The following is a 25,811-nucleotide window of genomic DNA, read 5'->3' on the forward strand; positions in this document are numbered from 1 at the left end:
TACTCCCTCATGTGCCCTTCATCATTCACATGCAAGGTTTATCTTGTGCCTAGAGGATAATTTCACTCAAATCCCTCTGTGCATTAACCAGCACCACCACCACGCTCGTCTTGTAAGAGCAGCACTTCAGCTCCTAGGATGCCATCCAAAGTCTTATCTTAAACAGTGGAGCAGAGGTTATCCTTTGCAGATAAAATGCTAAGTAGATTCAAGGACTTCCGACATCACAGAACTTCAGTGAACCTCCTGAATTTGTCCTCTCTGGTCTCAATACACACTCAGCGTGCACACTCAGAGTGCTGCTGCACAATCCATGCAGGACACACCTGGCAGTATCCAGGTTCTGCCAGGCAACTGTGGTAGAAAAAGGCAGAGGTATGGACCCAGCAGGACCCTTTCAGGTTGTAGGAACCATAAAGATTTTGTGTGTAGTAGTATGTTAAATGGCATCTCATAATTCTGAGGCCAAAACCTCAATTTATTTTTCTTTAAGGACTTTTGTTTTTTGTGGTTGCATGCAAACATATTATGCCTCCTTCTCGTCTACTCCTCTGATCTGCCACCTTTGGATATGCTCTTACCACCTCAAAGGCAGCTGGTGCCAAGATCCCAAAGTCATCCATGCATTCAATGCATATTAAGTGCTTACCATGGATATGCCTTTAAGTTTGGTGAGCTGAACAAGAAGGTTTTAAACAAATTAAGGAACAAATGTAACAGTCAAGGTAATAATAATAACCGAATGTTCTAAATCACCTTTTCCTGTCACATTGCTAGTAAGAAAAGAAGGTTACAATACAGCCATGCATTGCTTAATGACTGGGATATGTTCTGAGAAATGTGACCTACCTTTTAAACTTACTTTTTAAACAATCACTGGGGCTACTCTCCTAGGTAATGGACTTGAGAGAGCAAGGACAGGATCCGGAAGACTCATATGAGGCTCTTGCATTAACCAAGGCAAGAAAGGATAAAGGCTATGGCCTTGGTGCAGCGGTGGGAATACCAAATGATGACTCTTACTGTTACCCCACACCAGCCTATTCCCATTGCCTGCTTTCCAAATCCTCCTCATTCTCCTTCAAGCGGCACCTCTCCTTGGCCAACCTGACATTAGCTCCCTCAGCCCAATACACCTCTAAATTTCTCCATACCCAATCCTCTCCTTGCTGTTCATAGATAGAACTCTTTCTCCTTCCTGAACTCTTCCCCCAAAGACCCTTAATTCCATCCCCACTAATCCCTCAAGAGCCTTTGCTTCAAAACACATCCCCATAATATCTTGTATCCTCAATCTCGTCTACATTTCTGGACTTCCCTCTCATTTCCCCAATCCTGATTAAACCTCTTGTTATCGACTGGAGTCACGAGGATTCCTTCTCTTTCCTACTATTTAGGTAATGCTAACCTCTGTGTCCCCCCACTCACTTCCTCAGCCCTGCCTTGAAACTGTCTTCTTTGGCAATGACGTCCTAGTTACCAACTCCAATGACCTTTCTCTCCACCTCATCAGCAGGAGCACAGGACTGTCTGCCCTTTCTGCTTGCTTCTTCAAACTCCTCTCCCTGCTTCCAGGACCCTGCAGTTTCCTGCTTCTTTCCCATGCTTTCTGTCTCTGCTTTCCGCCTCCCTTTTTCCTAAGTAAAGGCGCTCTCCAAGACATAGTCCCCGTGGAGGCACTGTCATGCTTCTGAGCCCAGACCTCCTCTTTAACTCTCTTAAGCAGCGACTTCTGTATTTCCAACCACTTACAGGACTCTTAGCACCCAGATGTCCCACTATCTCAAACTTGATATTCCTAGATAAATTCCCATGAGACTCAATTTGTCCTGATGCTAGTCACATTCTTCTTATTATTATTAATATTAACTATCTCTTCCCCTAAGTCTTGAGCAATTTGAAAGCAGGAACCCCTGTATTATATTTATACTCTAAGCATCTCACGAGGCTGAGCCCTTTGCACAAATAGTACACCTATAAATTAGAATCTAAATACAAACACTCGTCAACTCAGCTGATCAGTGCTATCTGAAAAATAAGCTTTTCTTTTTAAGGCATATTTGATAATGAAACAATGATCTGTCACTGTTTTCTGTAATAGTCATTACTTGAATTAGAATTAAAATCTCATCTACTGAAGGTCTGCGCAATGTCAATTCAGAAATACTATTAATCCAGATTTTTCAGGTATATTCAATCGTAGACGTGAATTAATATCCCAGAAACCATAATATTCACAGAAAGTTACATTGTTGGCCACTGAATTCTGACTGACAAAAATTTCGAGGAATTTATCAAAAGAACATTTTTCAATACAAAGCCCAAACGAAGTACTAAGAAGATTTTTTTGGCAGTATATAATAAAAAGTGAGGACAAAACACTGTGAAAAAACTGTTTTCTTTTCAAAAGGACAGATGGGAAATGAGATCAGGGACTTCCAGGCCCTTTGTAAGTAGCTGGGCCTGGCTTCCTTTTCAGGTCAGTGGTTTGTAGATCATTATCAGTCTCATGTAAGTAGAAGAGGAAAAGAAACAGAGGAAAAATAAAAATCAGGATGTTATTTAAAAGGAAATGGATTAACCACATTTTTCTATACAATGCTGAGAACACTCTAGGATTCTCCTGTATCTAAACATTTCCAAAAGTGAAAATTTTTAGGATTTCCAATTCTTAATAATCTTTTCTCTGTATTCTCATCTTTTCTTTTAAATGCTCCTGCTAAGAGATTTGATAGTGATAATACATCATGAAACGTCAGTAGGAAGAGCACCTGAGAAATCACTCCTCACCTGACGTTGCACACAACTTTAAGGATGATGACAATTTCACATCCACATAGCACAGAAATCCTGTAACAACATGCTTTTTTTAAGTTGTGGTAAAATATACATAAAATTTACCACATTAACCATTTTTAAGTGTACAGTTCAGCAGCATTAAGAACATTCTCAATGTTATGTCCATCCACAGAACTCTTTTCATCTTGCAAAACAAACTCTGTACCCATTAAACAACTCCTTATTCCCTCTCCCTCAGCCCTTGGCAACCACCATTCTAACTTTCTGTCTCTATGAATTTGACTGCTCTAGGTACTTCATATAATTGGAATCACACAATATTTGTCCTTTGGCGACTGGCTTTTCATGTAGCATAATGTCCTCAAGGTCTATCCATGTTGTGGCATGTATCAGAATTTCCTTCCTTTTTAAGGCTGAATAATATTCCATTGTGTGCATAATACTACAATTTGTTTAACCATTCATCCACAGATGGACACTTGGGTTGTTTCCACCTCTTGGCTATGGTGAACATGAATGTACAAGTATCTCTGAGTCCCTGCTTTCAATTCTTTTGGGTACATCACCAGAAGTGGAATATGACATGCTTTTTTAATTTCTTCCATACAAACTCTATGCCTTGTTAGCTTATGTCAAACACCAAAGTCTAATTTTTGTGAAATATAAATGATATGTATAAATTGTCTCTCACTATCTCTTATTATTTACTACCTTTTCCATATTCTATCACTTTCATAACTGCACAAACATTAGTAAGCTGTGGAACAATCTAGGATACAAGAAGCTTGGTGGATCGACGGCAACAGTTAAGAACGTCACCACCACCAGCTTCATCTGGGAAATACTTGAAGGAGAATCATGACCAGAAATCAATGGCCAGACCCACATGGAGTCCTGGGCAATTACTTTCAGTTACACATAGATTTGTCATTTCTTAAACTACAGATTAACTTACACTTCTTGATCTAAAACATTTTAATCATAAAGGTTAGCACCTCTGTCTAACTGCCTAGTAAAGTTTACCTACAGTTTACCTATGGAAAAGTAAGTGCTCAGACTTAACGCCAAGTTAACTTGATGAACACGAAACTCTACGGTTCATTAGTCAGCTGAAAGTATGCTCCTTTTAAGACTCTATTTTGCCTCCACTTTTTTATTTCAGAAATTATCTAATTTCCACCAACCAAATCATTGATAAGGCATAAAGCTTTACAAATCTAGTCACCAGCACTTCCACATGTACTCAGTGATATTCATATTTACCTCCTGAATCAAACAAAACTACCTACTATTCATAATAATTTCACTAATTTTAAGTGAAGCCAGAAGTATCCAACCCTAGTACCCAGTGTGCAGAGCTTATGTGGATGTGGACAGAGATGGGAAGGGTGGGAGGACAGAGAGGCACAAACACCTGCCTGAGTCTTCCTCAGGGCCACAACACAGGTGGTGACACTTGAACACAAAAAGCATAAGAAGCCATAGTGAAAAGCCCAAGACAACGTACTTAGGTATTAATGGACACAGTGTAGACAGCAAGCATTAGAGGAATTAGGAGAATGGGAGGAAAATCACTGTGGACTTGACCAGCTTCAGAGACGTGAAATCTAAAGTCACCTTGGAAGAGCAAGAAGTTTCCAGAAGGATGAAAAAGAAGGGATGATATTGCTGGCAAGGAGAACCACAAAGCCAAGACAGAGACAGAAGAGAACAGATCGCCGAGCGCCAGGTCTGATTCTGAAAAAAGATGTGCAGTCAGCTAGTGAGGGCTGTATTAGCTATGGCATTCTTGTCCCTGGCTGTGGCAGATAAAATTTTACTTCACTAATATTCTGATGGCTGAGAACTATCCTTTTGTTTTGTAAAATCCACATTTACATCACGTCTCTCAGTTTTTTTGTTTTAAACATTCTTCCCCCACTCTTAGGCAAGTACATCTGACAGACAAAGCTTCTCTCCAAAAGACTCGTTTTCAAAGAACACTCCAACATCCTCAGGAGCTGATGGATAGCAACACACGTCCCACTCTAGAACTGCACAGATGGATCCTCACTATTCACACATATTTTGGAAAATTATCATCCTGAATATATTTGACAGAACGTCACCAAAGTTTTATTATTTTAATAGTTAAATAATATTGCTTAATTAGTAAGGGTAGTACTGCAAATTAACCCCCAGCATGCATTTTGCTCACTATTTGACCCATTTCCTAACCAATTTGCTATCTTTTTTCCATATGAAATAAAATACTTTCCCTTGATCTAATTTGTTCCCTCTGCCTCTAATAAGACAATAATTCCACTCCTATTCTGCCTAAAAAAATAAGGACAGACAGAAGGAATCTGTGGCACTGCCAAAACATTTTGCTCATTCAACTAACTAGACAGTAATTAGAATCACCAAGACAATTCAGCAAAAATGTACAGTGTAAATGCCCTTACTTGATTAGAATAGGGAAGTCTCCAAGAAAACAAATAACAGCATCCAAACTTGAATAGGGCCCATCACAATTACTGTGATGGGGATCAAAGCTGAAATTTAAGCTCCTTAATCTTTGGAAAGACTTCCTGAAAACAGAAAATATTACTCGCCCATTCAATTCCGGTCAGCAAAATGTCTTTCCTAGCATCTTTGCCTTTCCTAGAATATTTGTGCCTGGTATCCCCAGAGAAGTAGTTACAGGTGAACAGGACAAAGGAGTTTTTCTCAAAGTTTCAACCATCTGATTCTACAGCTGCTTAAACATCCAGGTTCTTTGCCCCTGAGCTAAAAGATGACACTAAATTACCTGTATCTTGTTTCTTTGGTTTGTTTGCTTCTTAAGCATTTTATCTCAGAGCTGCAAACACAACTTTGCATTCTAGGTTGCAAAACTCAAAATAACTTTGTTACTCTAATTAAAACCCAGAAGAATACATACTTCATGCTCAGAGAAACTTGAGATAACCTTTAGCTTCCTCAGAGCACACTACAGGAAAAATATGTCAACATGGAGTATAATTTGTAATCATCGGATTTAACTTCTCATGCTAATACATTTGTTGCCAAAACCACAGGCGAAGGCATCATTCTGATATTTCCATTTATTTGTCCTTTAAATGGGTAGTCTATTCATGCAATGAAGCTTTCAAAGCATTATATTTTGGGGCATGATCTGAAACCATTTATCAGTGGAGCACACTTTGGCAGCAGCATCACACTAATGGCCAATTTCAATCCCATGGCATTCCTTATTTTTCAGGAAAGAACTAAAGAATAATCATTTTCTCCACATGAATCTCTAACAAGTTAGAAAAAGTGAACATTTGTGAAAATTCTCACCTTTGCTGTAAAGTGGAGACTCCTAAATTTGGTGGGGGGAAAAAACTTCAAGGAATATAATTTAACAATTGTTATTAACATGGAAGTTTTGAAAGACAATTCAGTATGCAAAGAACTGTATATAGTAGGTTATGTTCTGGGGAGTGGGATTAGAAAGAAGGTGGTTGGAGGAGGCTTTTAATGTCAAGGATTTCAATAGCCCTTGTTGTTGCCTTTTTTTTTTTTTAACAAGTATGTAGTACTTTTCAAGTTAAACAACAAAGAATCAATGAAACTTAAGAAAAAAAATAAGGCAGCACAATTCACAGAAGTCAGGGCTTGGATGGTAACAGCATGAGGTAGAGAAGCATGGAGGTAGAGGAGAAGGAAGCGCCAAGATCAGGTCCTAGGCAAGCGCGGGAAGCAACCAGAACCTCCAAACAGACCAAGGTGACTAGGTGGCCAGGCATCTAACACCACTGTACGGGATTCCTGGAGGAAGAATGTTATTCTGCTCCTCACTAGCCTCAAAGCTCTTGTGGGTCATTCAGCCACAGGCCATAATCAGAAAGGCTTCAAGCAACAATCTAGAGAGCAGCTCACAGCAGGAACCATCTCTGCTGGCAGCTACTGAGCTTCAAGGAACAGCACCTGCCACTGCACCAGAGCGGGAGATGCTAGGACACTCCTGATAATCCCCAAACCCTTCTCTGTGAGCCCACAATTCAGGGCCTCTCTCATTGCAGTCTCCCAGAGTGCCATCCCAAAAGGATGCACGACAAAATCCTCCATGGCTCCCCAGCAAATCCCATCCTTAAGACTTAAACATTTAGCAAAAACCCTAAATTCCTCTCCAAACAAATCTCATAAGACATAGGAGGCACTTCCGTCTATGATATCATCCCAGAGTACAGTGCTTCTATTCAAGATAAAACACACACTTGAAAAAAATGTCACACATATGTGTTATATATACATACCTGTGCATATATCTGCATATTCATCTCTGCATATATATGTGCAAAAATAATACCATTAAAAAAAAACAACTCATAAAAGAATGCCTGGATGAATACAACGACATAACTTTTCTCTCTTAAATATCAACTGCTTTTCATCTTTTAAAAATCTTAAATTAACTAAAGAAATAATAAATCAATAGATAGAAAAGAATTTTTTTAACGATCAACCACGTGGTTCTATGTATAGAAACTTAAAAGGGACCTACCTGGAAGTCATCATAAGGGAAGAGCAGCATCTCCCTTAAACAATCATTCAGGATCTGTGTCTTCTTCTGGACGATGACATTTTCATAGTCAAGTGGCTCAATCAGCTTTGGCTTTGCCTGGAAGGTGGAAAAGATAAGCAATTAAAATTCTTATAGATAAATGCAATTTCTTACAATTAAAGAACTTTATACATTCTACTTTATATGTGTTTGGTTTTTCCAACTTTTCTATAAGAATGCATTCATTTTGCTGTCAGGAAGAATCAGAAACAAGAGGTAAAAGCTGTTTTCAAAGGAACAGAAGACTTTTCACAGCACTCTGTTTACATATAGTCATGTTCGTTCAGACACTGCAGCACAAAGGAGGCTATGGAGTCTGCTGGAGCTTCCAGTCATGTCTTGGGTCACCCCTGGCTAGGTCAGTCCCCTTCCAAACCTTAGGCTCTGCCAGAGCTGCCTTGCTTAGCAGTCCAGCCAGTGAAGGTTGGATGCCCACAGTGGCTCCAGTCATGACCATCCTTTCTTGGCCCAGGGCTTAAAACATCCACAGGGCTCACTATTTCATATAAGAATCTACAGAACACATCTCTGAGTCTCAAAATACCCCTGTCTATTCTGAAATATCTACAACTTACATATGTAATACCTACACCCAGAAAAATGTGGGCTGGACCAAAACCAGGCAAGCAGCGGGGAGAACGTACTACTTGAACCAGGGCTCTTGCGTGAACCTCAGGGAGTAGGAATGGCCATCCCTGGCATGCACTGAGCAGAAGAAAGAGGCAACGAGCAAAGAGGGGAAAGAAAAGAGAGAATACACCTTTTCTAGCTATTTCCAAAGTTAGCGTTCTTAGTAAAAATCTCTTTTATCTATTGCCAGTCATTGCCACGGTGTTGACTGATCACTTCCCACGTGGAAAGCACCGACTGGGCTAGGTTGGGGATAAAGAGACAGATTCAACTAACTATAGCACAGTATGCCAAGTGCTAAAATAGGCACACACACAGAGCATGATTACTTTTTGAAACTATTATTAAAAAAACATCGATATTCATAATTTCAACAAATGATATATGTATTAAAGTGACAATTAATATAAGAAATATATTAAAACCATCTGGTATGTAGCATCTAAATTAGGTATTGTGACTGAGGCTGCTTGCTATATGTTCTTAAAATCTGCCTTGTTTCCTTCCAAATGCAGCTGGACTGCATTTCCCAGCCTCCCCGTGGTTCAGTGTTGTCATGTGACTGTCTTCTGGTCAATGGCATGTGAGTGGAAGGGATGTGGCCATTGCCACGCTTGGCCCATAACAGCCTCTGCCATAGACTGAACATTTCTGTCCCCCACAAATTCCTGTTTTAAACCTAATTGCCAGTGTGACAGTACTGGGAGATGGGGCCTTTGGGAGGTGATTAGGTCATGAGAATGGAGCCCTCATGAACGGGATTAGTGCCCTTATAAGAGAGACTCCCAAGAGCTCTCTTGTCCCTTCTGCTATGTGAGGACACAGTGAGAAGATGGCCTTCTATGAAACAGGAAGTGACCCTCACAAGACACTCAGCCTGCCAGCACCTTGATCTTAGACTTCCCAGCCAGCCTCCAGAAATGTAAGAAACAAATATCTGTTGTTTAAGCCACCCATTCTGTTGTATTCTGTCAAAGTTGCCCAAACTGACTGAGACAGTCTCTCTCCCCTGCTCTCTCCTTACTTCCCTCTGCCAGCAGCACTGACTCAGGAGGCCTGAGGAGAGGGCGGAGCCCCAAGACAGAATGAGCCTGGATCCTGAATCACCCTGCAGAAGGCTGCCTGCTTAAAACCGGGGCTGAAATACCCGATGAGCAAGAACTAAATCATCTACTGTGTTAGGTCGCTGAGATTCTGGAGTTGCTTCATCAAGCAGTCAGCTTGCTCTGACTATATACATTTAATGCTCATATTTAACTCAAATTACTTGACTTAAGGAGACTCTGAAAAATGTTTTGACAAGCTAAGAAAAAACAAAATGCCCAAATAAGTGTATAAATACTATAATTAGGCAAAATATATGTTTATGGGCAGAGACTAAAAAATTTGCAATATCAAAAACAATTAAAGCTATCATAGTGAAAGGGTAGGTTACTTCTTACATTTGTAATGCTACAGATTTTACAATCAAACAAGGGGAAAACAAAGAAAAAGATTTATACAAAGTATTTTTAAAGTAAGAATTGCCACAAAAAATAACAAAAATATTCTCCAAAATATTTTAATTCAACTTAAATGATTTGTTCCTTTATTTTAGTTTGTTACACTGTATATAGTAATCAGTCTATAAGCACTTATTGGCAAAATGAATAGATGTCATGATTAGTAACTTTCTCCTTAGGAACCATGATTATATTCCTAATAAAACCCAAAGATGCATACAGCCTTCCACGATGACAGAGTTCAGGATTCTGACAGCTAAACTTCCATGACAAAGAAAGCAGACAGAGAGATACTGCAGGATGGGACAGGCACTGCATTCTCCCCTGCCCTATATAGTGTTCAGAACATGACTGCGAACCAGGGAAGTCCAGAGAGGGGGACCTAGTCCTTCACGGCAGCCCTGGGTCGCCAGAACCCTCAGCTGAATCCTTTGGACAGGACCATCAGCTCCACTCCCTCCAGGCCACAGGGTAAGGTCAACTGGCTTGTCAGAAAACAGTGCCACGATGGTAGCCCTTGTTAGAAGAGGGCAATGGAAAGGACACTGCTGAGACAGGGACTTTTCTCAGCCTGCAATGTTTGGGGTTTTTTTGCCTTGCTTCTACAGCACAGCAGCCAGTGGGGGCTTTCTCTGAGAGAGACCCAGGGCCTCACACCCTTCAGAAGTTGCACAGACACCCTAGCAAGTGGTTCCCTGTCCTCCTACAGCATGTCAGCAAACTTCTCCAAACATCCAGTGACCACAGCCACACTCCCTCCACCCATGCCTGGATCCTAGCATCGGGTACAAGTGACGGCCTCTTCCAAGTTTGTTCTTTTCTTGGCTCTCTGCTCCCTAAACAGTCTTATATTCTTAGGGCAGGGGTTGGCAAACTTTTTCTGTAAAGAGCCAAAGAGTAAATATTTTAGGGTTTGCTGGCCTTACGGTTTCTGTCACAACCAGAAAATTCTGCCATTGCAGGGCAAAAGCAGCCATAGACTGTAAGTAAGTGGACCTGGCGGTATTACAATAAAACTTTATTTACAAAAACAGGCAACAGTCAGATTTGGTCCAAGGGCCACAGTTTGCTGACGTACTCTTTAGAGTTATCTTTACCCCCTCATAGTTAATCCCCTTTTTACCAATTTAATAATTCTTTATATTAATTTTCTATGTGCAATTAACTGATGTGTTTCCTGTCTCTGGACTGATACAGACAACACGTTTACAACTTCTTAAATGTATTCAATGATTATGTCTCACTTATTTGACTAAACTTGGATTGTCTAAAAGGCTTAATAAATGAAAACTCTAAAAGTATTCATAGGTCAGTTTTGCCTATTTAGACACCAAATAACGCTTTTGTTACTTAGATGAATTATTGTTTTTGCCTGAAGGTATCCTAGAAGTATTTAATGACAGAATGTAATGTTGTGGACATTAAGACCACGTTGCTTTTGTGTGCTACTGTTAATTTTCAAAATGTTTTCACACAAATGACCACACTTAATCCACTGTTAAATTAATTCAACAAGGAGGCCACTACACTGAGAGGCTCCAATGACATGGCGGCCTATGTGAGCAAACAAAAATCTAAACCTGTAAATGCCTCACAGTTATGAAATTGAAACCTAAGGACAATCAATCACAAACAGCCAACTACGTTCTAAGCTATAGAAAATCAATAATTTCCTTTCTTCGCTTCCACACTTTTTCTATACTATAAGTCTCTCCCCAGCTCCTGTGGGCAGAGCGCTCCTAACCACATCCTGTTTGGTGCTGCCCTATTTGAGTCAATTTTTGCTCAAATAAACTCTTAAAATGTTTAATATGCCTTAATTTATATTTAAACACCACTTACCACCACTATAAGGTAGGCATGGAAACATCACTCCATTTTACTAAGGCTGGAAACTAAGGATCACGACTTGAGCTAATTGCCTGAAGGGTCTGACCAAGTAACCAGCAGACTGGATTAGAATGCAGTCTTCTGTCCAATAGAACTCTTTCTTCTCCAGGCTGCCCTGTTAATGGTCTGTGCTCACCAATGCTCAACCATAGTAAATGTGTGCAGAGTTTAGAAGCCAACATTTCTGTTACAGCCTGATGATGCATGTTAACCAGGAAAGCCCACAGGATGGATTTCAACAATAGGGAAAGCCGATGGGAGAATGACATGTCTTTTTTGGTCTCAAGGATTGAGAAGACTTGAAACTTGTACAAATCTTTAGGTCATTTAATGAAATGACTCCTTGAGACCTAATTGGGCAGAGGTCATCAGCAGCTGCAGGGAGCACTGTCCAAACAGAATCACTGACTCCAAGGAAAAGGGGTCAACTGAGAGCAACTTGCCCACTACCTAAGTTAGGAACAAGGCAAAAAGCTCTTACTTCAAATACAAATAACTGCCACAATGCTCCCCTCCATACATGGCCTCTACAGGGAGGAAAGAAAGAAACTATCAGAGGAGAAAGGCTTAGAATGGACATTGGTGAGGGAAGACAGGTAAAGGGACAAAAAGAAGAGAGGGGAGGAAGAGACAAAAGGGACAGAGACCTTGGGGTGGAGAAGGCAGAAGATGCAGAAGTGGAGAAAACATAAGAAAGAAGATAAAGATAGAAAAAGAAGATACAAAAAAGAAATGACAGAAGAAAGGGGCTTGGGAGCCCCGAGGGAAGTCACGTCTCTGCACCTACTCAACTGCGAGTTGACAATATAATCACCTATTTTCTACTCTTCTTTAAGCTGATGATTCACTGGTTACAGCTGTTCACTATTCTTCAGCTCCACTAAGTTTTTCCAGGTGCTCACATGAGTGGGAGGCAGCCCACTAGGGTAGGGAACTGACTGGTGACAGGGACATCACACTAACAGCAAAATGAAATTAAGCTAATTACCAGACAGCCAGTCCCCCACTCCTGGCTAAGAAGAAAGAGGCTTAGCACAGACCTGGCACACAGCCTCAGCTTTAAAGCTATCTCAACACGCTTAAATTCAATCTTTCTCCTGGTGACACAGCTCCAAGAGCTAAGTTCTTCATTTTCTATCTTCAAAAGAAAGATTCTGGGCCCAGAATTACCCAAATCAACCAGTGATCATAGGTGGAATTGCTCCCAGGCCATCAGAACCACCATGTTTTGAAACCCTGAGAATTCACCAGTTTGAATTTTAAATATTCACGCACACTGTGTTTCCCTAAGTATGATGGGGCTGAGCCAGCTCCTGAGTCTGCCACATTCAGAACCTACACGGTGCGTGATTATACTGCTTTTATAGTGTGTGAAAAAAGTAACTCCATCTAGACACAAGCCCTCAGCTTTCTCTCTCATTTGGAGGTGAAAAGTCTTTATCTGTGAATATTCATTTCTCAGGTTATTATGAAATCAGAAAGAAAGAGGACTGTGGTACTTTCAGTTCACAACAATCTACAGCAGTGGTTTTCAAAGTGGGGTCCCAGGAACAGCACCATCAGCATCACCTGGGAAGTTGTTACAAATGTAAATTCTGAGGCCCTACCCCAAAGCTCAATCAGGAATTCCAGAGGTGGGCACCAGCTATCTGTGCTTGAACAAGCTCTCCAGGGGATTCTGAAGAACACTCGGTCTATGATGATGCCCGAGAAACCGTGTTAGAATTTGTAAACTCATGGATAAAAAAGGAACAAGCCCACTGCTGAGCTTCTTGACCTCCTTGGGATTACAGAGCCCTTTGAGAGCCTGGTCTCCACCCCAACCAGAAATGTACATACACACTCCTTTCCAAATCTCATACAGTTTTGGGGAGAAGGTTGTCATTCCCTGGAGAAGAGCCATGGAAGACACCCTGGACTCGTAGGAGAGGCAGGCCAGTAAACACTTAATTCATTATAGTGAGAGGTGCTGGCAGGAGTTAAACACAGAGGTGAGGGAGGAGGTCGAGCAAATTGCTGTCCATGGGCTGTGGAGTTTCCTCACCTAACCAGGGAGGTGGTGCTTCACCAGCGCCAAAGGAAGAATGAGAATTCTTCGGGTGGGCAAAGCTTTGCACTCCTTAACTTGACAACGCAGCCCTCCTCAGCTAGGCAGATGTGAGGGTTCTGGTCACGTCTCTACCCCGGGGGCTCAAGAATTAGCAATGCGGTTCACCATTTCTGACGTGAGCCCGCTCCTGTCACCCCCTCACACTTCTACAGTTGTCACAGTCCTACAGCCCTGCAGGCAGCAGCCTACAAATATTTTATTTTAGCAGAAGAATCCTTCATCTAAAAAACAAATCTCACAGACAAATATGCCAAAAAAGTTAAAGCCAAATTGCTCTAGTCCCAGAGCCTCCAGTACTTGGCCACCACCTCCCTCAACCCAGTACAAGGTAGCCTCTCCTTTCTCTGACTGCTGCACCCCTGGTGAGTAGCAGTCCTAGCATGCAGTTCTTTCTGCCCTGGACTGAAATGACCCTGAACAACTCACCTCCTCAACTATCAGTGTTGTGGAACAGGGCTGGGTCTCGTCATCTCTGTGCCCCCTCAGCGTGTGGCCCAGGACCCAGAGATGTACTGACTATGAGGTTAACAAAGCTTAATGCCCCTCACTTGCATGGACCCCTCTGCAGGCCTCAGGAGAGCCCTCATACACATTCGTGTATAGTTCAATTGTTGCTCAGCATCTTGACTTAGGAAGACTTGCAGGAACGTACCCACTGTGCCAGTCCGCCCAACCTCAAGACTCACGACATGCAGACAGCATGAGGAGCCATATCGCAATACAGATATGTCGCAAGGTGCCTGGTCCCAGACTTACTTGCGTGTATTTGAGACTAGTCACTGCACAAATTGAGAATGCCCAAAAATCATGCAGCTCATGTATGAAAGAAACCTAACAGAGGTTTATCCAATCCTAAAAATTTATGTGATGTTACCAAATATTGTGAAACTAGAAGCAAACTTTCTAAACTATCATTAATAAAATGCAAATTTTGACTAATCATGCTAAGGGAAAGATTCAACAATCTATTCTTGCAATACAGAATAACACAAAATCATGATCATATGAAGAGGTGATGAGAATATGAAACCAAAAAACGTAGGAGAGAAACTATTATTGAGGTGTGTCAAGAGTTTCACTGATAAAAATACTGTTTTCCCAGATTTCTAATGTTTATGGTTTAAGTTAGCTTTTTAAAATTTGTAATTTGTTGTGATTTCTTAGATTTCAAATTCTAAATAAATATTCACTTCCATGCCTTATTTTGTATTTATAATTTTGAATTATTTTTCTTAAGGCCCCCAAAATTCCATAAGCTTCATCTCTCACAAAACCTAGATCTGCCCTGATAGGGCCATATATACCACGTGGATACTGATCCAATGAAGGCAGTAGAGAACAGTGCTTAAGAAAGCTGAGCTTTCCTATGGGGCCATTGTTGAGCTCCACAGAGTCAATGCACGTAAAATGCTTAGCAGAGCATGGCAAACAGTAAGCACATAATGAACGTAGTTATTATTACTATTATTATTAAATGTGTTGCTTGCATGACAATAATCTTAGATTTTTGAGTGACCACTCCACGTACATTCAATTTTACCAATCTCTTTACAAAAACTTTCCTCCACTCTCTAGGAACATATGAAATAAAACAGACAACAATGGCAGGGACTTTCACAAAGAAGGAAAAACAAAAGACCAAGTATAGAGGAAACTGTATAATAAATAGAGATGACACTGGAATTCAGGGACTGAGCCCAAAATAAACACAAATAGATGCTTACATTATGAACTGAATTGAGCATTGATGAAGTCTATGTCAGGAAGGATTGAAAAGAACAACAGTTGGGGGTCAGGGTCTACACTCAGAGCACTCAGACCCACTCCCACTAGGGCAGCTCTATGAGAGCAGCGGGGTCTAAGATTCAAAGGAAGAGGGAGGCAGGAGGAAAACCCAAGGGACACTGCTCTCAGAGGGTTATGTGGCACTTACCCAGGGGCGAAAATGGAGGCAGACTCAACTGGGGAGTCTAGCAGGCCCAGAGCCCACAGACAGTTTTCTAACAAAGAATCAAAACCCTGGTTTCCACGGAGGAGACCCAGAGGAATAGCCTGAGGCCAGGGCCACATGATCAGAAGAGTGGAGAGAAGGAGCTCATCTGGAGGGACAACATGGGCAGAGGTTAGCCACTGACTGATGTGGAGGTCCACCAGTCCCCACTACCAGTCAAGGCAGCGGGCAGCAGAGCAAACCTCCAGTGATCATGCAGCCCCCACGGATGCCAAAGAGCATGATCCACATGCCCTGCCCGTTAGTCTCCCTTGGAGGCTCTCTGAACTCACTCTCTCCCACAGTGCTTGCTGCTTTGGTTCTGGCTGCTCAACATCCATGCAAATTGAAATTCCAGAGCCGCAGGCAAGCACAAGCCATGGAACCTTCTCAGCGCCAGGAAAATGAGATTCCTCTGGAATCCAACAGAACTGGAAAGTGCCAGCCCACAAATAAGTTCAATTTTGGCCCAACATGTATGAAGCCTCAAAAAACATGAGAAGAGCTTTGCAAAAAGACTTATTGATTCCATTGCTCTTCCCTCTAACACGATAGCTTCCCGTGAACTTTCTAGTTATTTCTTGCCTTTGTGTCTCTGGTAATTAAATGTTCACACAAGCTGAAACCCCAAATGCCACTTCTTGAAATAGCAAACTAAGGAAATGGCAACTCTTGGAACATTCTATTTTAAGAAATGAGAAATTCATCGTTTCTGCTTACAAAAAATTTAGGACTTCCTTGATTTATCTGCATGGTTATAAAAGCTACTTGATTGACTGAGACAAAGATCCTTCACGAAACTTAGTCCATGTTTACAACGGTGTACTTCTTAACATTGCCAACAGGACACCAGCACTGTTCCTGGGGACAGGGACAATGCAACTTGTGATAAGAACGAAGGGGCTTCTGAAGCCAGATGTTAATCAGCGTGGCCCCATGAACCTTCTTGCACTACCATCCTGCTCATGACTCTCACTCACTACATACTCCCACCAAGAACTTCTTAAAGTTGTCAAATTTGAAGAAAGAATCCTCATTTTCCCAAAAGTAGGGTGGGCACAGGAAATTAACAGCTGCCTCTCTTCTTCTCATGCAAATATTATTAGCAGTTACGTGTTCCTTCTTTCCAGAGAGTTTTACTGAGCCTGTCCATGTACACTGTGCCAGGTTCTGGGACACCAAGATGAAAAGGACACAGTGCTTGCCCCCAGAGAGCTCACAATCCAGATGGGAGACAGATTTGTGAACAATTAGAACAGAATGACTGACAGCAATGGGAACCCAGAACTGGCATCTGACCCACTAGAATGAACCTGACTTCCCCCCAGCTGCATTACAAGCTCCACGAGGACAAAGATTTCTCTATTTTACTCACTGCTACCACCAGCACCTAGAACAGAACGTGGCATAGCACAGGCTCTCAATAAACATGTGCAGGATGACTGAAGGAACCCAACAACGTGGGTGCTTCTTGCAGGAGGTTGTTAGAGCTGAGTCTAAGAGATGAACAGTCAGCCAGGATTCAGAGTGGACTGGGGATTCCTTGTGGAGAAAATGGAGACCCCAGGTATCATGCTCTTGGATGGAACTAGATTTTATGGGGCCTGAAATTTGTATAATCAGAGGGGGAAGGGATTTAAAAATTACAAAATTATTAATATAAAGTTGCTGGAGTCCTTCCCAGGGCCTTGGAAGGGATTTTGAAATGGAAGCTTCGTTAGCTTCAGGATAAATCCTGCTCTGAGCACTGTGAGTTAGGGAAGGAGCAAGCAGTTCAGAAGAGCTGTGGCAGAGCTGCATAAAGGGGGCAGGGTGGCACCAGGCCAAGGACTTGGGGCACAAGTCTCCAGGGGGCTACAGCATCACTGGAAATCCAAGGTGATGGAGAAAAACACATTTATGAGAACTCCTTTCTGAAAAGATATTCTATGTGGCTGCAAAGAATACATGAATAAGCTACTTGAGGTGGGCAGTGGAATGCTCAGATGGACGTGCTTGAGAAACAATGGATGGTTAACTGTAGGGTTTTGGTTTCTCTGCATGGGTGAGCAACACTAAAGTCGGAGAACAGCTCTGAACAAGGCATCCCACTCCACCTCTGCCCCAGGCAGCCCTCAGTCTCTCCTCTAAAATAGTAAACAAATATCTAAATTGTACCTGTTTGAGGGGGTACCAATGATTAGCTCACCTGGGGTGCCCATATGTCTCAAAGCCATCCCTGGACTGCAGCCTGTGGTGAAAGATGAGGCCAGAGTGGCAGGTGGGCCACGTTGAGAAGGGCCCTAAGGAAGCCAGCAAATTGATGCAGGAGCAAGGAGACTGAGAAACATAAAACTGGGTCCCGTACCACGCACCAGCAGTGGAAAATGACATCCCATTAACTTGTAATAGACACATCCTTCTTCCCTTAACCCATGACATTAAAACATAGAAGACCATGATAACCAAAATATGGTCAAATTCTCCAGACTGTTCATCAGCGTGTGCAGGAACAGTGGTCTCAGCAGTTTAGAAGCGTGCTCGTTTAAAAGGAGCAGGAGGCTTGGTAATATTAGAACTAACAATTGTGCAAACACCAGAACCTGAGATTATCTGCTCTAACCCTCTCGTCTTACAGAAAGGGAAACCTGGGAGCGTGGGAGTTAACTGACTGTCCCAGGTCCCAGCAGGAGCTGCTGGCAAAGCTGGGCCTGGATCCCAAGTCTCCTGACTCCTGGTCCAAGCTCCTCCTCTCTGCCTCTACATTTTAATTTTTGCGCTTTCATTGACAACATGCACTAGCATGTAGTATAAAAAACTGGAGGAAAGAGAACCTTATCTAAGCTTGGACTGAGAAGCAAGCTCAAACCTGAGCATTAAACCACAACAGTTAGTGAATTGGGAAATATTCAGAAGAGTGCATAATAAACAACAAACTCTCAGGCATCTAAATAGATTTCTCACACTGAAATGCGGTGTTATCCTCAGAACAGACTAACACCAAGAATGACACACTTGTGAACAGTATTTTATATTATAAACACTGATAAGATGCTGACTTTCCTTTTTATACTAAAAAAAGGACTCAAGAGAACTTGTCATTGAACAAAGGTTTTCTTTAAGTAGGCACATCACTATGAGCAGAACTTGGACACTCAAAATCAATCAATTTGATGGAAGGAAAAGAGTTTGGGTTTTGTATTTGTCATTTTTATAAATAACTGTGGTTTTCCAAAATTATCATCCTATTACTAAAATGAACAGAATTAAAGACTCCATGAAAAACTGTCAAATCAATAGCATCTAGAAAATGGCGTACGAGAAACATCATAATGAAAATTGAGGTAATAATAAAGACAATAATAATACTGATTGATGAAAACCCACATAACTGCTTGCATTTAGTCAGCTGCGCTCAATGGTGATGCCGCAGAGAATGCTAATGAAGAGAGGAAGGGATTAGGGACTTCCTCCACACCCTGTGCCCATGGAGCTTGAGGAGAGATTTGAGTGGCATGGGGATCTCGCCCTTGCAGACAGCGCCTCAAGAGTCTTCTATCCTGACATGGGGCATGGGCCGAGGAAGGCAGAGAAGGGTGTAAGAAGAGAGAGAGAGAACAGGCGAGAGCCTGAGGGGCGGGCTCAGCACGTGCCTCTCACACCACATCCAGGCCCAGCTTCTAATGCTGTTTGCCATTTTTTCACATGTGAAAAGCGATAATGAAAGCAAAAAAAGAAAAAAATGCACCATGGTCGTTGTAGACATAATTCTATCCTAAATCTACACTACAGATTCTTTTCCAGCCAAAATTTTCCCCCCTTTTTTAGCACTGTGGCCTGAAATTCTTAATTCTTCCTATGTCAATGAAAGCTATTTTTGGAACTCTGAAATGAAGAGGTCAAGTAATTAAGCTAAAAGGCTCTAAAAGCCAGATTTGGTCAGATTTCAAAACAATTTACTTTAAGCTACTTATTTGAAGATATTGGAGGCAAGGGATGGAATATTCATAACACATATCTGGTTCACAAAAGAGTTTCTGCATACTTCAACGCCAGAAAGGCAGTCTGGAGACCAGTTAAGGGCAGGTGTGGGGAGTTAAGATTAAAATCCTGGTCCCAAAAATGTTTACTATTGTTGAAGGTGGTGACAGGTAGACAGGGGGTGGTTAGACCAGTACAGGGCTTCTCAAAGTGTAGTCTCCAGACCAGCAGCATCAGCAGCACCTGGAACTTGCTAGAAATGCACATTCAGCCCAGACCTGCTGAATCAGAAACTCTGGGGTGGGGCCCAGCAATCTGGGGTTTAACAAAGCCTCTAGGTGACTGATGCCCACCCAAGTTTGAGAACCACTGTACTAGTCTATCTACTTTCGTGTATGTTTGAGAATTTCACATTTAAAAGTTTTTTCAAAAAATCCTGGCTCCATTGCTTATTGTGTATGTGGCCTTGGGACAAGCTACCAAATCTCTATATCTGCATCTGAAAATGGGAAAAGTAATAATTTCTCTTATCATCATCCCAGGATTACTGAAGGGTTTCAATTCATAGTCCCTGGTGCAGAGAAGAACTCAACAAATGGTGTCATGGGGGTCATATATAGTTATGTGTCATTCAGATACAAGAGAATTTTACACCCTACAACATACACATGCCTTTGCTAGATCACACACACATTATGTCATTAAACCTCCACAAAACTCTGTATGGTTGTATCATCACCATTTCAGAGGAGGAAACTGAAGCTCAGAGAGGCTAAATGAATTAATGAAGGTCACACAGATGGTGACCCTTGGGTCTCCTGGCTCCAAGCCCAGGATCTTTTCCATCAACCATCAGCAATAAACATGATGGAATTTCAGAGTTCTAGAACAGGAAGCACTTCCCTAATGCTTCCATTTCTCTCCTTAGGGAAACACATAACACTGCTCCACACTGGGATGCTTCAGCCTCCACACTTCTAGGGAGGAGAGAAGTCTGAGGCTTTCTGCCCAGCTCTGAGATCTGGAAATGTAAGCTGCATTGAACTGCCCAGGCTCCATGACCTCACTGAGGGAAAGATAAAAGGTAGAGTCCTTTCCTGAAGGATATTCATTTTCCACCTCAAGAATTTAAAAATCATACTCCAAAATACTAAATCTTCATGAAGAACCAGGTTTGAACGCTGGGACACATATTAATACCATTAGGTAGTATTTTACTTACTTTACCAATAAATAGTTCAAGGACATGATCTTTGCAAGGAAAATCCAACCTTACACTTAAATCATGCGTTTTTCCTCCACAGATTCACAAATATGGTACCCCATCCAATGACTCACCCCCCGAAATGACAACTTTCTGTTTTGAGGCATTTAAGCTATGGAATGTGTAAGTTTAAAGACCTGCACTGTTCAAGGCAGTAGCTACTAGCTGCAGGTGCTACTCTGAACTCAGACATGCTGTAGGTGTAAAACAGATACCAAATTTCGAAGACTTAGTATGAATAAAAGAAAGTATAATACCTCGATATTCTTATAAGGGTTAAATGCAGAAATGATAATATTTTGGAAACACTGGGTTAAAATTATAGTATTAAAGTTAATTATACCTATTTCTTTTTACTTTAATTTGGCTACTAGAAAATTGGAAATTACATATGTGGCTCATGTTGTAATTCTATTAGACAGCACTATTAAAGACTGTATGAAACTTTAACGTAGGTAAATTTTAAAACTTCTCGGCAAAACAACGGACAGAACTCTTCCTGAAATTTTTACTTGGGAAGACAAGACAAATTTCAGAAAAACCACCACATTAGAGACAAAGTCGTCAGGTCTGGTCTTGGTCAAGTAAAGCAGGCAACCCGTGTTGTCCAGTGTTACTAACAGGCCCCTCCTTTCCTAATTCTCTCTCCGGGGGGAGCTATCTTCTTTGCCCTACATCTTTCAGGGCTCCACTACCTTTTTCACATATAATTAGTTTACTGGGATGCTGGTATTAAGGCCACACAATAACTTTTCCACATGTACTACAATCAACAAAGGTGATGTTTCAGCTTCAGGTGTGGCTGACAGAAAGAAGTGGTACTGATAACAGAAAGGGGTGCTGGCTAAGAGGAAGAGAGGGAAGGGTTTGACTTTGGTCACGTAGTTTGCACTTCCGTCCTCAAGTACACACATAAAATATTAGCTAACATTTTAATTTAGATAAAAAATAAGAGAAGCACAGGAGAGTTTCAGGCCACAACACCCATATCATATCTAGTCAAGGAGGCTCCTCCTGGTGCATCCCTTTTTACTTTTTGGTAGTTCAACACATTTGGATATTGATGGCTAAACCTTGAAGGTGCAAGAAGGAAGAATGAAAAAGGAGAATGATCCTCAGATCCAGTCTCTCCTGGAGGCCCTTTCTGCAACCCATCCTTTGCCAATACATTCCTCAAAGAGTGACCAGGACCATGCCAAGAAGTCAAAAAAAAAAAGCTTTGATATTATGTCAGAGATGGAATACGAAAAAAAAACCCAAAACCACCCATGATTCCTCCTGAGCATAAACCCCCTTATTAGCGAGGGAATCTGGAGTATAAATCTCAGCTACAATATGGTGGAGATGCATAATAACTTAACACATTGGAATAATGAGGCCATGATCGGTCACAGGGGCACATGGTCTAGGGGAAAATATAGGGAGAGGGTTTTAAAAGGCTTCTTGGAGGAGCTGGCATGTGAGCTGGGACTTGAAGGATAAACAGGAATGGTCGGCTATGAGGCGCGTGCCAGCAAAGGAAGAGCTGAAAATACAGGGCCTGGGTCAGAATGCATTTTGGAAGCTGCAGGAGATGAGGCCAGCAAGCAAGTTCAGGGCCAGCCTCTAAGGGTCAAGTAGGCCATGCTTCACCTTCTCTACAAAGGGAAGTTAGAACAGGGCTTTAAGCAGGAAATTGACCATAACTGTGTTTTGAAAAGAGTGGTCTGGTAGCACACTGGAGCACAGGAGCTCGGAGTAAGGAAAGACTGAATGCAGTAAGTTAACGAGGGCAGTCCAGATAACCTTTGGAGATGAGTCTGGAGGGCAGTCACTGCTACTATCTCCATCTGATAGAAACTCAACCTCAGCTTAGAAATGTCAAGTAGGTGTTTAAAAGACACAGGACCCAGGTCTGCTGACAGTGAGTCTTTGCACCACTCACTTGTGCTTCTCCCTGGGTAGTGACAACTCTCCACAGCCAGGAAATCCCAAAACAGAACTACGGACTGGCTCCTCCCTGAGAACCTGGTAAAGTCCTCAGAGACCCACTGGTTAAGTGGCACATGTACTTGTCTGGAAAGCGAACACTAAAACCTTCTAAAGCCTCAAAATGGTACTCTAAGAGAAACTTAGGACTAGCTCTATCACATTACAGGGATATTTCAAACTTCTGTAAAGTGGAGGATAAACCATAATTTTCAAGCCTTCCTGGTTCTAAAATTATACTCACACTCCTATGTCATCTGTAGGCTCAAGCCAGGTCTTCCTGCATCTCCTGTGTAATATTCCCTGCTAACTCCAAATTCTGCTGCCATTTTTATTTATTTCCAGGTTGGCCAACCCATGTCACTTGTCTTACTCATTACATTGGGTGGAAATCCAATATTCCCTGTTTTGTAGCTCCTACACCTCAAAACCCAAACGATTTTGAATAAACTAAGCTTAGAACCTGAAACCGAAACTCCAGGATCTTGACCTGACTCCATCATAGGTGATTCTGGATCAAAGATAATAACCCTGAAACACGGAGCTTTAGCCCCAGAAGAGAACCTAGAGATTATCTACTATACCCTTCTCCTCTTACAGATGAGAAAACTACTGAAGTCAGGCCAGGGAGGGGAGGGGAGGGTGGTGATCAGCAGAGATTGCGAGGCAGATCCAGGACCAAAATTAGGTCTCTGGTCTCCAAAGTGCTTCCTATTAGACCACCCACACTACCTGCTGCCTGTGACATAGTTCTGCTGCCTGGTATTTAGTCAATACCTGTGAGAGAAGAGAGGACACTGGGCAAATGACAGCCTCCTCCACACACTGCGGGGACCACAGTACCCATTTTACTCATTAAGGAACAAACATTTCAGGCTTATTCTGGATCATGCCGTAAGTTAATAAAAAAAGAAATCTAGGGAGGAAAATAAGATGTCTCCCGACTCTCAGACATTCCACCAATATATATTCCTATATAACTTTCTGGGAAAATGATAAAAAAAAAACGACACCCAAAATAAGAGTGACTCCCAATACCAATTAATTCTATTTTGTTCATATTTCCAACTTCTTCAGGCATGACCATCCTTCTCTTTATCTGTGCTATTCAACCACTGCTGTTCTGTCACTTATAAACTGGACTTTCTCTAAAAATTTCTAAACTTGTTAAGGGCGGGGAGATTTCAACCTTCTTTTTCATCTTTATAATCCCAATGCCAAGCATAAACAAATACGCTCATTTTCATTAATGAATTTACATAAGTGTCCCGGTATGGATTTGGGGAAACTGGACTGGAAGCCTGGCTCTGCCACTTACTAAACGTGTCAGATTACCTAACCTCTCTGTGCTCAGTGTCCTCATCTGTAAAGTGAAACAATACTAGCACGTGCCTCCTAGAATTGTGAGGATTAATGGAAAGAATGTATTTAATAGGCTTAAAATGGTGTCTGGCACAGAGCAAGGCACTATATAAATTTTTTTTTTTCCTTTTTCTCCCTAAAGCCCCCCGTACATAGTTGTATATTCTTCGTTGTGGGTCCTTCTAGTTGTGGTATGTGGGACGCTGCCTCAGCGTGGTTTGATGAGCAGTGCCATGTCCGCGCCCAGGATTCGAACCAACGAAACACTGGGCCGCCTGCAGCGGAGCGCACGAACTTAACCACTCGGCCACGGGGCCAGCCCCACTATATAAATATTTTTGTTACACACACACAGAAGAAAACAACTGGCATTACCTTGTTATAAAAAATAGTGACCAGCCATTCTGCCTCCACATTGATGACAGACATGAAATAATAAGTACACTGGAGCTGAGCGGATTTTTGTGCTCTATACAAGTAATAAGCCCAGAAAGTAAGAGAGGCTCAGTGTGGTAATGAGGTAGTGACGCAAGCTGTGGAAGCTCCTTCTCTGGGATAGTTTTCCCTGCCTGCAAGGTAATTAAATTCACCTCAACCCTATCTTAGCATGCACTCCCCAAGGATTCCTTCCACTGACCACTCCACAAAATATGTGTGCAATTTTGAGGGCTTCATTCATGCAAACTGTTCACATGAATGGTCAGGGGCCCCTAAGCCTTCTGCAAAGCAGAGCTAAGACTGCTTTAGGTGCTGAAAAATTGAGATCATGTCCTGCCGGAGCCAGTGATGATTTAAGTGTTGTCTGCCTAAGTGGGAAAGGATAGGTGAGATTAACACCCACTGAGCCCAATATTATCATGTGAAAAGCATTTCTGAGAAGTGAAGCCCCTCATTACCCAGACCTTGCTGCTTGGGGAGAGGAAGGGTGTTGGTCTCAGCCACCTGTGTGTATCCCCATGCACTCCACAATAAGTCTGGCAAATCTCAGGGCTTGTAAAGGTGGGTTGAATGAACGAAGAAACAAATGACAGGGAAACCAAAGAACGTAGTGAAACCTTATGACTCTGAATAAGTAAAATGTTCTGTTTTTCTGGGATTTCTGACCTGGGAATATGTCATTACACAGAGCATGCAGAAACTTCTTTCCTTCACCACTCAATATTTTAAAAACAAAGAAACTACTTATTAAATATCACCAACATAATTAACATCATTACTTAATTATTTCTAAAGATGTCTATAGAGATGCAGGAAAACCTGTAGGGCAGAAGGGCTTTACAAGTATAATTTAATTAACTCAATCGCAGGCATCTAAAGTCTTACAGGATATTTACAACAACATGACCATTGCCCGTAAGCTTATACTTCAGGGTTTGTGTCTTAATTCACTTCTGCTTCCTCTAGAGTAAACAGAACTTTTCTGTTTTCACAGGTAATGCACTGACTTGTACAACCAGAAGTCCCTTTCTACATCGGCACACGTGCTGCCTTCTCATGTACTCACTGAGCTAATCATTTCTTCAAGTATCAAAATAAGAACTCAGATTGCGTTTTTAACACTTGAAGATCCCAGAAAAATAACATAAATAGAAAAGGTGTCTCTAGAAAGAAACTTTTCAAAAAATACCTAATGAGTATACGTAAGACATGAAAATTCAGTTCTTCTCTATCTTCACGTCCTCCAATGCTCAAAATTCCCCAAATAAGACCTGCGCTGCAGTCCTACCTGCCTCTTGAAAGTAACG

General features: G+C 41.8%; 1 protein-coding gene across 46 annotated transcripts in view; it reads right to left on the reverse strand.

Moving 5' to 3' along the window:
- The window catches only part of DOCK9 (dedicator of cytokinesis 9), a 269,565-nt gene that overhangs the window by 141,256 nt on the left and 102,498 nt on the right, over nt 1–25,811 (reverse strand). For all 46 annotated transcript variants that reach the window (XM_070579155.1, XM_070579148.1, XM_070579130.1 and 43 more), the window contains exon 2: nt 7,331–7,447. In XM_070579155.1, coding sequence (XP_070435256.1) covers nt 7,331–7,447 — 117 coding nt within the window. The remainder of the gene's footprint in view (nt 1–7,330; nt 7,448–25,811) is intronic.

The sequence above is a fragment of the Equus przewalskii genome, chromosome 16, assembly GCF_037783145.1.
Source record: "Equus przewalskii isolate Varuska chromosome 16, EquPr2, whole genome shotgun sequence".
Lineage (NCBI taxonomy): Eukaryota > Metazoa > Chordata > Mammalia > Perissodactyla > Equidae > Equus > Equus przewalskii.